At 34.5% G+C, this 14,001-nt stretch overlaps 1 protein-coding gene across 1 annotated transcript; it reads right to left on the bottom strand.

Annotated features, from left to right (window-relative positions):
* Positions 1-1,935: 1,935 nt before the first annotated feature.
* LOC132546203 (uncharacterized) lies at positions 1,936-13,008 on the bottom strand. Its single transcript, XM_060209913.1, has 2 exons — positions 12,954-13,008; positions 1,936-3,842 (listed from the first exon to the last, which is right to left on the bottom strand). The coding sequence occupies exons 1-2, from the start codon at positions 13,006-13,008 to the stop codon at positions 1,936-1,938; spliced, it is 1,962 nt and encodes a 653-aa protein (XP_060065896.1).
* Positions 13,009-14,001: the final 993 nt, after the last annotated feature.

Genomic DNA, 14,001 nt, shown 5'->3' on the forward strand with positions numbered 1-14,001 from the left:
TGACCTGTCTACTGTATACAGTCTGTAGAGTCACATGACTTGTCCACTGTATACAGTCATTGGAGTCACATGACATGTCTGCTGTATACAGTCTGTCGAGTCACATGACATGTCTACTGTTTACAGTCTGTAGAATCACATGACTTGTCTACTTTATACAGTCTGTAGAGTCACATGACTTGTCTTCTTTATACAGTCTGTAGAGTCACATGACTTGTCTACTTTATACAGTTTGTAGAGTCACATGACTTGTCTACTGTATACAGTCTGTAGAGTCACATGACTTGTTTACTTTATACAGTCTGTAGAGTCACATGACTTGTCGACAAACGAACCAAATATAAATCATCAGTTTTATTTCTCAGATAACAAACATTTATAAAAATAAAACTGATCAGATTTAATACATACTTTATTAGAAAGGGCGACTTTTAGAAAGTTATTGTAAAACAAGTCACATTAAGCTTCCATTACAACAATGATGCATTGAAAATAACTGTACATATATGTTGTAGATTCAATATGATGACATTTCCATCATAGGTTGTCGACAACAAAGGCCACCATAAACATATTTTATACATGTAAAATAAACTGTAGCAAAATTGTTACTCAAGGTCATTGCCGTTTGTGTCTACTTAAAATAACAACTACCAATAAAACAGAACACGAAAACAACAAACAGTAATACAAATCCTTGTATGTTTTGCACCATAAGCTTAACAAGATAGAACAATAGACATTAGACAATCTAAATGATCGTGGCCATATGTTGTCTACTGCCTAACGCAGAATGTATACCATGCTGCATACATAGGTAAAAAACTATGATACAATGGTAATGCACTACCCTAAATTATGTACAATATAATTGCCTATCTATTGCTCAAATGTAATAGGTAAAACCGTCGCTCAGTTGTAATTGCCTAACTCTCGCTCAAGATTAATAGCTCAACCAGTGTACAGGAAAAGTAAACATATTGATACAGAAAAGCAATTGCCGCAAAGTAAAATAAATTTCGTAATTTCCATGTACATGTATCCGATAATTTAAGAAGAACGTCAAAAATATTTGTAGCATTAATAAAAATATACCGACGAAATTGTTAATGCATGAATTCCACTATTAATGTGAATATAGACGGAGGGCAGGAAGTACAATAATATGTGTTGGAGTCGTACCAACGAAACTCAATGATTCAAATCGAACACATCATTAATATTATTGCTGTAAGGATAAAAAGATAATTCAAATTATGATAGACATACTGAACATACAAAAGGTGATTGTCGACATCTTGTGAGGAAACTATTCAAGATGTCGCCCATCGATTGATTCGTTGTAAGAGACAGAGAAACTTCCTTCTATTTAGGGAGGCAAATGTACAAATAAAAAATAAATTTGTTTCATTCATTAATAACTGCATATGTTCATATGATTAATACTTCAATGGTACTGCAAACCGCTTGGCGTTGAGAATCATCACTTTGTCAGCACAAGTGAGTGACAGAGTCATGTTCTCTTGTCCATGTTTTATAATTCCATACAGTGACCCGAAGAAGTTTCTCTCGCATAGGGCTTCTCGAACCCAAGATTTTAAGATGCTTTATACTTATATTCGGACATAGAAGTAAGGCATAGGTGTGAAGACCCGCTTTCAATCACGCGCGAGACCGTCTTCTGTAATAGGACCAAGTTTATGTACATTATATAGTAGAAGTGATGACCCAAAATTACAAACAATTAAGAATAGATATATTGTGTAGCTTCATGTAAGATCAATAACGTTTGCAAGGATAACCTATAAACGGTTCTATATAGTACATTGGCAATTTGACTACAGGAAAGAAAGTAGACGATAGAGGTTGTGCTGATCATTGGTCAGTTTGACTTACAACATTCATACAATAACAGTTGTGAAAGATCATATTAATCTACATAATATCTTTGAAAGATTTACAAAAACAAACTTTTTTAGCGGGATACGCGGTTATACAATCAGCCTGCCCGATGTACATGTTTAGTCTACTAATTCCGTCGTAATCGCGAATGTAGTATTTCCCGTTTCGGTACAGTATGGTAGTTTCCAGAAGGGCACCGCCGGGGGATGTCTCTATCTTCATTACATAGTCCCGTTTGACGATAGCATTTGATGTGGCAGTTTTATTTTGTCCAGTAATGTCCCATTCCGCTACATAATGAATAGTCTTCAGTTCTAGTTGACGGCAAAATTCCTCGTATTTCAATAGCATTTTGTTAACATATTTCAACATAAGCTGTCCTAAATCTTTTGCAATTGGTGAAGCAACGTCAATGTCTTTGAACAAACTACATGTACACCAATGGCTTGATATCCCGGCCCTTCGACAGTCTCTGTCGGGTGGTATTTCGCTGAACAGACTTATGCCGTGAGTACCGTTTATAGTCCTATTCTGTGTCTGGTGAAGTATATCTAACAATGTTTCATGAACGTCATACGGTGTCGTTAATTTCCTCGCATTCTCGTTCAGATTAGAAACAGCCTCAATAGCGTCGATACTGAAATTCGTCGGAAGAACCATGAATACTGCAGGTAATCTCTCCTCCAGTCGCCCCACCGGAGACTTCCGAAGATGTCCGAACCTTGATCCGTGATCGCTGAACACAATGAGCACTGTATTATTGGCATGTCCATCCTTGATGAAATTTTCCAAGAAATTTGTCAAAACGTCGTCATATTCTTTCACAATATTATCTGAGTTATGGTAGACCCTGCTGAGATAAACAAACCCGAATGTCTTTGTATCGTTATACACATTGAGAAAATCGGACACATAATTCAAAATAATGTTGGTCTCCAGTCTGTCACCGAAACAATGTTTCTTTGACCATAACTTAGGATGGGCCTCAGTCGCTGCCCCCATCGGTTCGTAGAAGTGGTCGACGGGACTTTTCCTGAATCCCTTTTTAAGATAGTTGAAAAGACCTATATCAGTCATGTCCTCGGAGAACAACGTGGTATACCCATGTTTGGAATATTTGTTCCAAATAAACTCATAATCGTCGAAGGGGATGGTCTGGTTCCAACCCCGACGTCGGAGTTCCTTCACAGAAATGCCGAGAGTAATCGGAATAAGGTTCGGAAATGTGTTGTCGCCGACTTTGCTGTATCCAAATAACTCCACAGCCTTGAGTTTATCAATAAGTGTTTCGCGGGTCTTTGGCAGATTCCGGTAAAAACTATTCCGGGACAACGAATCTATTCCAAGCATAAGGACATTGTATGCTGGGTTTTCTTCTTCTTCCGTGGATCGCCTCGTACGTTTGCTGTCGGCACGAGGTACGGCAAATGCGTGAAAATTTGTATATAATGATTTGTTTTGTTTTGTAAAGCATTCTACTTTAATGAAATCTGTATTGATAGATGATTCCTTGTTAAAAGTAACACTTTTATCTGTATGGAAAGAAAAGTGTCTCTTTGAAGCATTTTTCGGTCGGACTATTGGTGTGTACTTGCAATAGCTTAAATTCCTGTAGAATGGCAAAGCGACCGAGTTCAAGGTGAGTTTATTCAGTGTTTGTAATGTTAAAGACGGAACTGTACCACTGCATTTGATATTTGCTGATTTTACTAGAAAAGGAATGACGGATGGGTCAAACGGATGAATAAAGGGGATTTTACACCCTTCTGTGTCGATAATAAACTTTGGAGAAATAAGTTGATTGTCTGCAAGACTGCGCTTGAATCCTCCACTGTACAGGGCAATACAGGCTAGGAAGGATGAAGTGGAGACCAGTACTACAACTGCAATGGAGATTCGAAGCAAGAACCGGAAGTGACAAGAGAGGAAGTTCGAGGGTCCTGTAACAAAGAGAAAACAAATTTATGTCTATATTCAACAAAATGGTGAAAAATTGTCAAATATTCTGATTTCTGATAGCTCATCCCAAATTCTAATCTATCATGGAGCGTTTTGCCGGCAATATATTTAACCATCATACTGATATATTCTATTACATGATAAAAGGATGAAAAAGTAGTTCGATAGGTGTAATCCATTAATTGTTGGAATTATAATTTTGTTGAAAATGATTGTGACACGCCTACACAGGCATTAGCTGTCATTGGCTTTATGTCACAATCACGAGTATAATTCATTGTTATGTTTTACTTTAAGTCTAACCAACAGTTGTTTTGACATACCTTAATCAAAACTTTGTTTCATTCAAATTTCATCAACACAAAGTAATATCAATGAAGCAATATGCGAAATAGCAAATGAAAAAAAATCAAGTATCATGACACTTACGAAAATTTGTCACCTAATACATTTTCAGCAGAGCAAACAAAAACGGAAAAAGAGAAGGGTTAAAGAATTAATATTTATTGGAAACCAACAATGATGAACACAACATGCTCGCCAATTCGCTATATTGCTATGAATATCTGAAACACAAATCGGTGTAATATATTGTAAGCTTACTATTTTTGTGCATCCGAGTTTAGCGGGTAACTGAATTTAAACAACCCGCTGAAACAAGGTTACCGTCAGGATATGAACGTTTGCAGTAACTATGAATGCCGATGGAATGGGAATACTGAAAATAAACACTTGTTTAATCAGAATTACACTGATCATTTCAATTATCTGTAATAATCGTGGTCAGTTAGTGACGTAATATGGTATGGAATTCGTTCCATGGCAAAATAAGACGAAAGAACATACAAATAAATAAAAACAATAAACATACTAATACAAGTTGTGCAACACAACACAAATGCAAAATAAAACCGTTATTTTGAAATCTCTTTGTTTTGAGTATGTTTGGGACGGCTCTAAGCTTGTATGTTTGGTAGCTACTGTTACAATTATAACAGCTTCGAAATTGAAATTCTCAAGTTTGGAAATATATTTTTAGGGAATGCTATTCCAGACGATATCTGCATATTCTACTGATGATCTCACAAACGAAAAGTATAGGTTTTGTAATGTTTGTTTGTCGAGTTTAAAATTTAGAGTTCGCATAAATAGTTAATCTAGACATTGTTTTCTAAATAATTTGTTTGACATGTGAAACAAAACTACAATTGTTCGAAAAAAAACTCCCATGTGTTTATGCAATAGGACCGCTGACATTTCTTCATTGCACATATGTAAGATCGGATGTGTGGACTGTTCCTTTTTCGCTAAAAGTCATTATTTCCTGGGTTTTTAGGATTAAAATCGACTAACCAAGTCTTGGACCATTTAGTGATTTCGTGTAGGCCTGACCCCGTATTTTTATTTCTTTATAAGGAGTTATCAACTATCATGATCAAAGTAATGTCATCAGCAAATAATTTAATAAAGATTTGATATCGTTGACAATGTCATTAATATAGATTAAGAACAATAAATGTCCAAGTATTGAACCCTGAGGAATTCCGGCCGTAATTTCAGCCCAATTAGAATAAATAATGTCGATAATAAATCCTTGTTTTCTTTTCGAGCCATTTAAGCGGCGATCCAGATGTTCCAATTTTCGATAATTTATACAATATTCCATTATGCCAAACCCTATCAAATACTTTGCTGGTGTCACAAAATATTACTCATTTCATTGCCAGAATCTAATGCCTTAAAGAACTTTCTGAACCAATTAGTAATTGGTTAACAGATGAATCACCTGGTGTGAAACCCGATTTATTTTTTGTTATTATTTCTAAATCTGAACACACCTCTTAAACACCTATTATACTTAGAAGTGAAATTACAACATACTTAGTAGTGAAATTGGTCGATAGTTTTAAATGTCATTTCGGCTTATATATATACATATATATATATATATAGGCAAAAAGACTGCATTCTTTCCACGAAGATGGAAATGTTCCTTGTAATGAGGAATTGTTGAAAAGTATAGATAACAGCTCAGCTAGTGATGTTGCGGTTTCCTTAGCGCTTACGATCAGGTCCTTCAGCTTTACCAGTTTGCAAATTGAGCAGGGCATCCCTAACATCAGTATATAATATGCAGTATATATATTACTCAGGTATACATATAAGAGGTTTCAATCAGAGAAGGGAGCACTGGCGATGTCTCGTCCACAGTGTATTGACTTGGAAAATATGAGGTAAAAACATTTGCGTTCTCCATATCAGTTTCGTAATATACATTATCATAAAAAATTCGTGAATATTTCTCCATATTTGCCACAGTTATCTATGAAGAGTTTCGCAGTTGAACATCATATATTGTAACATTGTCTGAAATCACATAGTTTTGACGACAAATCGTTAAAATAAGATTATTTTATATCGTATAATAGCTAGCATTAACACATTTGTGCGGGATTGTCTGATAATACACCAGTCTGATTAGCTGTCAGTACGCTTCTTTTATGTCTTAAAATTGGTTTTTAGATAAAATGAATTATCGGTGGATAATCATGTTTCCTTATAATGACCGTTTTGCTGAGAATCGCTGGAGAAGAATCAAAGTCGATGAAGTCAGTTAGACGCTTGCACGCTACGTGAATATCAATATTAACATCATTTGATAGAGACGAATCAAACATGTCCAATAATTTTCCTTTGGAACGAGTCGGTTGAATATTTTGCAGTGAACGTTGCATATATAGGACGATAATATCTTAGTGGTTGGTTGAAAAATGATTCCCTTACATAAGACCGATATATTATAAAATCGTTATTTACCAATACAATGTATATATTAAAGGAGGACGAATATTCAGTATAATGTAAGCATTCAGTAATTAACTGTTTTAGTTCATAAGTGTACATAATAATGATTAAGTAATTAGAATTATGACTGTCTTGGAGTAAATTTACGTTACAATCGCTAGTGATTATCACATTTCAAATGCCCGAGTTAATTGTCCTACTGATGGTTTCATTAAATTTGGCCCATAAATCTAAGTTAGACTTTTTTGGGTCTATAGAAAGTACCTAATAGAAATGTCTGACCTTAGGATGCTATTTCAACCCAGACACTTTCCACGAAGTCAACTTCAATACCGGACCTTCTTTTGAAAAAAACAGTAGTGAGCTACAAACACATCTACCTCCACACCTTCGTATTGTGACGACAGTGACAAAAACGGCTGTGAAAACCATAAAAATCCATTAAAAAAAACCGGTAGTGAGCTACAAACACATCTACCTCCACACCTTCGTATTGTGACGACAGTGACAAAAACGGCTGTGAAAACCATAAAAATCCATTAAAAAAAACCGGTAGTGAGCTACAAACACATCTACCTCCTCCACACCTTCGCATTGTTACGACAGTGACAAAAAGGGCTGTGAAAACCATAAAAATCCAAAGACGAATTAATATCAGAAAATCAAAATTCTGCAAATGCTAAAATATTGTGTTCATATAGTCTGATGTATAGAACATTAGTTTTGAACGCTAACTTTGTGTGTGCAAGTGAACGAGTGATAAATATTTATAGATATTCGTAAATGATAACGAGTCGTTATAGGAGATTGACTTGGAGTTAGCAACGGGATGAAAGTGTCAATATTTTCAAACCATGATAAAAAGTAAAGACTATGAGTATGGCAGCACACAAAATAGATTGAGCAATGATCGCTGTGAAATATGCTTTGAGTAATAACGTTCGAGTCTGACATGAAGTGAAATGTTCGTTGCAAGCTTTATATAACCTAACAAACAGTACTAGCTTAGTAGGAATCACTTCCAACACAGTTTTGTCAAAAAGTAAACCTTGACAGGTTTTTGCATCTTATTTTTACAAAATTTACGACTTTTGTTTTTTGTAAGTTGCCCTCAAGCTTCCATAATTTACAGTACTCTTCAAAATATTTAAAGCAGACTGTAGACCATTGCTGGTCCCTGACATAGTTCAAGTTAAATGTCGATGTTAGTGTCGCACAAATGATCAATTTCACCAAGGCACTCTTCTTCGTTCCGTCACAGATGTAAACGCGCGTGTCGACAGGTAAACGAAGGGTGCGCGTCAACAGACCGTGACGGATGACACATAACACAAATAAACAAAGTTCAGGAATGGCAAATGAATTATTTCAAGTTCATTAAAGTATTCAGTATCGCGGTAGATGTTACCTTGCATACTTTCTATGGCAATAGTTGAGGCGCAGATGTGTTCCAATAAGAGTTAACAGTGTCACATTATCGGTGCTTTGTTAGATACGGTTACAAGTTTCCAAGAGAAGATTACGACATCGCCAATCGATTATTTTTTTTTTCACGAGTGCAGGCAATGGAAAACTCTATGTTATATTTTAAAAGGGATACATTTACATAAATATTGCCAAATCGCTTGATAACAAGCGGATTAGCTGATAAACAAATAATCACGTTGTTATTAATGTTATCATGATATTTTGTAGCGACCTGCTACTGAAACAAACCAGTCTCATAAAAAAATAGTCCATTCAAACTGATCAGTGTAACAAACTGCAACAAACAAATTGCAATATGACCAATTCATTCCACTGTTTGATCACGGCATTGTTAAGTTAATTTTCTTTCGTTTTTGCTTTTGACAACAGGGTTCTGTCAAACTAAACATTTCGAATGTGTTTCTTTTTTGAGTCGTTCGAATTTTCATTTCTAGTTTAAAAATAGGGTAATTAATGAAACAGTCCATACGGATTTTTTTCTTAACGAGATCTCTTCAATAAATAGTGGATTTCTTAACACCAAAGTTAGCTATATATGTTATATCTGAGGGTCAATCCGATTAACTGAGTTAAAAGGTTTTTTTTTCTTTAACTCACTTTACTAAACTGTTATTCAAACGAAAGAAATCAGGAGAAAATGTGACTTATGAATCATAATAGGCAAAAAAAATGCTGTAAATGCGATAAGTACGAAACAGAAGTGAAAAAAAACTAGTTATTTCATTTCCTCAACGATGCAGAGCTGTTCTTGTAAGAACGACCCAACAGTTTCAAAACATGACGAATTTCAAATCTTACATAAAAAAAAAGTTCAGTCTAATTAAGGGTGTATATAGGTTCCTATACATGTATGTTCCGGCAGGGACGTATATATCACGTCCCTGGTTCCGGCCTAAATTTGTGACACAATTACATACTCTCGTATTAGTCTACAGACCTATATACATGTTTGTCTTCGTGATCATAATTTACTCAGTCTATCGTGACTCCTAGGTTTATTTTATTATTTATTTCACTTTCATCGATTGCGTGGGGGTAATATTGCTGTCTTACTTAGTATTATTTTGGAAAATGAATCTGCAGTGACCAGTTTCTTTTCAGTCGCATCTGGCTTTGATTGGAGATGAAATAGCATAATATTCTTGGGTTCTACTTATAATTAATTATCGGATCAAATTATCTTTATGTGGAGTTTTAAGTGCACTAAAATAGAATATTACAACATCAAAATATCCTGATGAGAAATCTTATTATTTGTGACATATAAGAGGATAAGGTCACACGCATTGGCTTTTTCAGCCTCTGCAGCCTGTCACAAGGGTCGACAGAGTTACGTCCCTTGGCTGATGAGCGCAGGAAGTCACCTCACTTGAACCCGTCCACATGCAACTCGATACACAAGTGATGAGTAAGCGGAGAGGATGGGTGAAGAAAGTCGCTGCAGCACACAAACAAAATAGCAGTGATTTGCTGAAACACAAGGGAGCTTTATACCATCTCTGAAGCCATATTGGATTTTAGGAGGTAAAATAACTTTCATATTTACATGCCATTGTTGAAAAATAACTTTTCGATAGCTGTATGTTATTGCATGCACATGCGCTTGTCCGCAGATATTTGTTTTGTAAGAGGTTAACTTATTTTCACTACAGAAGTTCAGTGACAATGACCGCTGGCTTGAACGTTACACACGCGTGTGTGACAGTGTCTCCCATTATATATGGGGCTTACTGCTGGAGCTGACAAGCCAGGCTACCACAGGAGCTGGTTTTATAATCTTATAAGATTATAAGAATTGAAGTCATGCCTTCTGGGTATAAAACTTTCGTACATAGTTGCTTAACTTAGTATTTATCCATTGATACAGCTGATGTCCTATATAAGGTGTATTACAATTTACAGGGACGTATAATACTGTATTATACGTCCCTGCAATTTTCAACATTGATTTTTATGCTTGAGTTAATTTGCCTTGAGGCAGCAGAAAAGTTGCTGTTGTGGCATTCTTTTACGTTCATCAGTCATCATTATGGTTTCTCAAAGAAAAGAAGGGTGCAGTGATATGCACAAGATTTGGCCAATTATCTCTATTGGTGCACTTTCTACAGTATTTACATACTGCATTGAAATTAACTGGACTTGGTGGCAAGTAAGATTAAAGTGATGGTTGAATACTTTTATGTAGGTCCTAAGTGTAGCAACATGATAAAATGATAAAATACTATCTGTGGCCATACGATTACATCAATGATGTTTTTCCTGTTTTCTTAAGATATTTGAAGAAAAGAAAATTCAATGATTGCCCATATCTCTTCCATTGTAAGACAGAAGATAAAGAATATAAAAAGATCTTGTCCTTCTTGTAAGATATAATGAACATGAAACCCTCTTTTGCCAGAGTAATTTCTGACGTTGTCAGTTCAAATGAAAATTTATAAAGAGAAAATATAGTTATCCTAGAATTTTAGTTTTTGTTTTTTTTATGGATTACCAACTTTAATGATGCTGTCTTGGTGACTTGAGTACCACACCTTTAAAACATGATAAATATTACGAGTGTTTGTCACAGTTTTCTTAGAAATGTAATTTATGTTAAAGTAGGAAATTCTGTTAAATTCATATTCTGCATTTACCATTTCATGTCAATATTTGGACAGGGACGTCAGTTTTCCAAAATAAATGAAATAAGTCTTATATTGGTTTGTATATACAAAGTAGCACCTAATGTTTGACCACTGTTAACTGTAGATATACATATGTGTCGTATTAGAGTGACTCCTCTTGCAGAAAAAGAAATAAAAATATTTTTACCGTAGGTTTTTTTCTCACTGTCGGAAGCCTAGTTCTGTGGCTACATCCCCTACCAGAAGCTATTAATGTTGTTATGACAATATCATTTAGGAAAATATCCAAGTGATGTCTAACTCAACAAAACTTGACAAAATTTGGCATGTTGCCAGATAAAGAAAAAAAAGTTCAAGGTACATGAAAATACACAATCCTTAAATACATATACTGGGTAGCTGTAAACAAGAAATATTTGACCTCACCATTAATATTACTGACAACCCTGAAAAATTGAAACATTTATCTTCTGTTTGGGATGGTTGGGGGCTGTGGAGAAAGAAGAAGTTGTTTATGTATCATGTAACAACTTCTGTCTGTTTACATCATATTGAAATGGACAAACTTGGCAAATAGCAAGGTTTTACACAGAAATTTGTCTTATTTGTTTTCTAGTAATGCTTAAAATGTAGGCATTTAATAATCCCTACAAATTTGCTTTAATACGATAAATATTTTAATATTGCGTCGAGCGGTTACGTATTTTGTAACATGAAAAGTTATCACTACGTAGAATAACTGTGGTTTTATTATTATATTGCGTAATGTTCATTTACAGATATGAGACTCAAAAATATAAGTTTAATCAAAACATATTAAACATATTTCAGCAGTGTTACTTATCAACACACTCTATTTGTAAAAGTAGGAATAATGAAAAACACCTTGCCCATGCTGGGGTTTGAACTAGAGACCAAAAGTGAAGAGAAAGCCGGACACTTTACCACTTGACTGAAGGGAAATTCCCAGTAATTGAGGCTTATGTTTGAAGGTCATTTGTACTTTCTCCTTTCACACTTTTATGCATTTTTGTTACGGCAAAAGAATCGTCCATCGCAATGTCAATTGAGTTTAGATATGATAAATATGAATATATTTGTACAACTTGCATAACTGCCTGTTAGTTTGCACTATAGTAATTACATAACTAATATACACAAATTATTCATTATGCAAAATATTGTACATTTTAAAGTGCAATAAGGCACTTGACATGCTCCAAAACAAGTTGACTATACACTCCCTATATAGTATTATTTAACTGGTGTAGTTTTTTTTTTTTTATTACTTGATCAAATCATTGGAGACTGTAGACAAGCATAGTTAGCATACCATATATACTTGATAGGAAATTATCAGTAGAACTGTTTTGGGTATAAAGCTTACATGGGTTTGAATAGGTTTAGTATATATATGGTAGCATTTATATATATTATACTTGTGATATTTCATAGCCTTTGCCTGTTGTAGTATTTTGAATAAAATATGTAATGACAAAAAAAGAAAAAAAAATTAAATAAAATTAAAAAAAAAGCTGAATCTGATTCTAAAATCTCAAATTTTACAAGGTTATACCGGTGGTTATATTGTCGTAATACAAAGAGTTTTCATTGTGTGGTTAATTCTGACACACTCAATGTCTACTTTGTTAGGCATTATAACCATGGCAGTTTTGTACAACTGAATATTTCCTACCTGCTTTATAGGATTTTGTTATCAGTATGATCGGTCTGACCTAGAACAGACTAACCTCTTGTAATGTTTACCTTTGACACATACCATTAAAGATTAATCATTTGAAGACAGTCATCTGTAAAGGTCCACTGTGTTTTAAAAAACAAACAGTGAATCATGATTCTAAAGGAAATAAAACTGTGTTTAAAATGAACATATTTCTACAACAGTTCACTACTAGAAATATCACAATGGAATTTATTTATGGCGGTAATATTGTTAAAATCGAATGGTGATATACAATATGTATGGATTTATAAAACCGTTGATTATAATAACACACATGGTAATGTTAGCTGGATGTAGCTAGGTAACAGTTGAATTTTGAATAGATTTAATGTTAATGTTATCATTTAAATATAGGTTTATTGGCAAATCAGTAATGAATTTCTGATGTGGATTGTGTGAACTACTCGGTGAACTGTACATTTGTATATTACCTGGACAGTCCAGCATGTAGCTGTTGTACATGTGTAAGTGATATCTTAGCACCATGGATGCTCAGCCTCCAGTCCAGTCCTGCCTTTGTTGTCCCTTGGTAGGACTACAGGTCCATTCCTGGGACTTGGTCCTGTCCTTCCGAGTCCCTGGCCTAGGACTGAGACACTGATATTTTGATGACTGTGGTATATCCCTCAGGAGGTGTCGCCACAAGGTGATTAGTGTAGTGCATGATCAGCTTAATAGTTAGAATGGGGAGACGTGCTGACATTTCCATATATCATATTACAGTTACTTTGGATGAAAAAACATGTCCCATGTCATCCATTGAACAGTACAATGTACATGTTCAGGTGATAGGCCACGGTTAAAATGTACCATAAATACTCTAATGATTCCATTTTGTCTGAGGTTTTATCCCATGTCTGAAGTTCTTGTAACTTACCTGGGTAGTCATAAAATGAATTGTTTGTCCCTTTATAACTCATTGAAAAGAAGAATTGTATTGATTGGATAAATTAAAAATGATTTGTCTGTGTTTTTTTTTTTTTTTTTTTAATTTTAAAAATAAAATGATATTGGACGAAAGGAAGACATTTTCTTTTTTGTTTTAGAGAGAAACACACCCATTTGTGATATTTAGAAACATAATAATTTTCTACTTAGGATATTTTATTTCATGGACAGATACTTATAGTATGACTATTTTATGTTGTGAACTAACTACATCACAATTGTTTTGCAAACAAAAAATCAAGAATAGTATTTGCATATATATGGTACTATTCAGGACATGTGATTGTAGTGCTACTAATCAATGATTTATATAATTCATTATTACTGGCATTCAGCACTGGAAAGTAAGTTGAATTTTGAATAGGATTTGTCAGTTTCATGCATTATGAATATTTATGGTAGAGACCATCCCAGAAGCACTTTCCCATTACATGACCTTGCCATTCAGACTAGGTAATAATTGTCCTTCTGGCCCAGACATATTCCCAAACTATAGAGTGCTGTATACTCAGACATGCCCTTGTCAAAGGG

The sequence above is a fragment of the Ylistrum balloti genome, unplaced genomic scaffold (assembly GCF_031769215.1).
Source record: "Ylistrum balloti isolate Yb309-2 unplaced genomic scaffold, AGI_CSIRO_Ybal_v1 Utg369876, whole genome shotgun sequence".
Classification (NCBI taxonomy): Eukaryota; Metazoa; Mollusca; class Bivalvia; order Pectinida; family Pectinidae; genus Ylistrum; species Ylistrum balloti.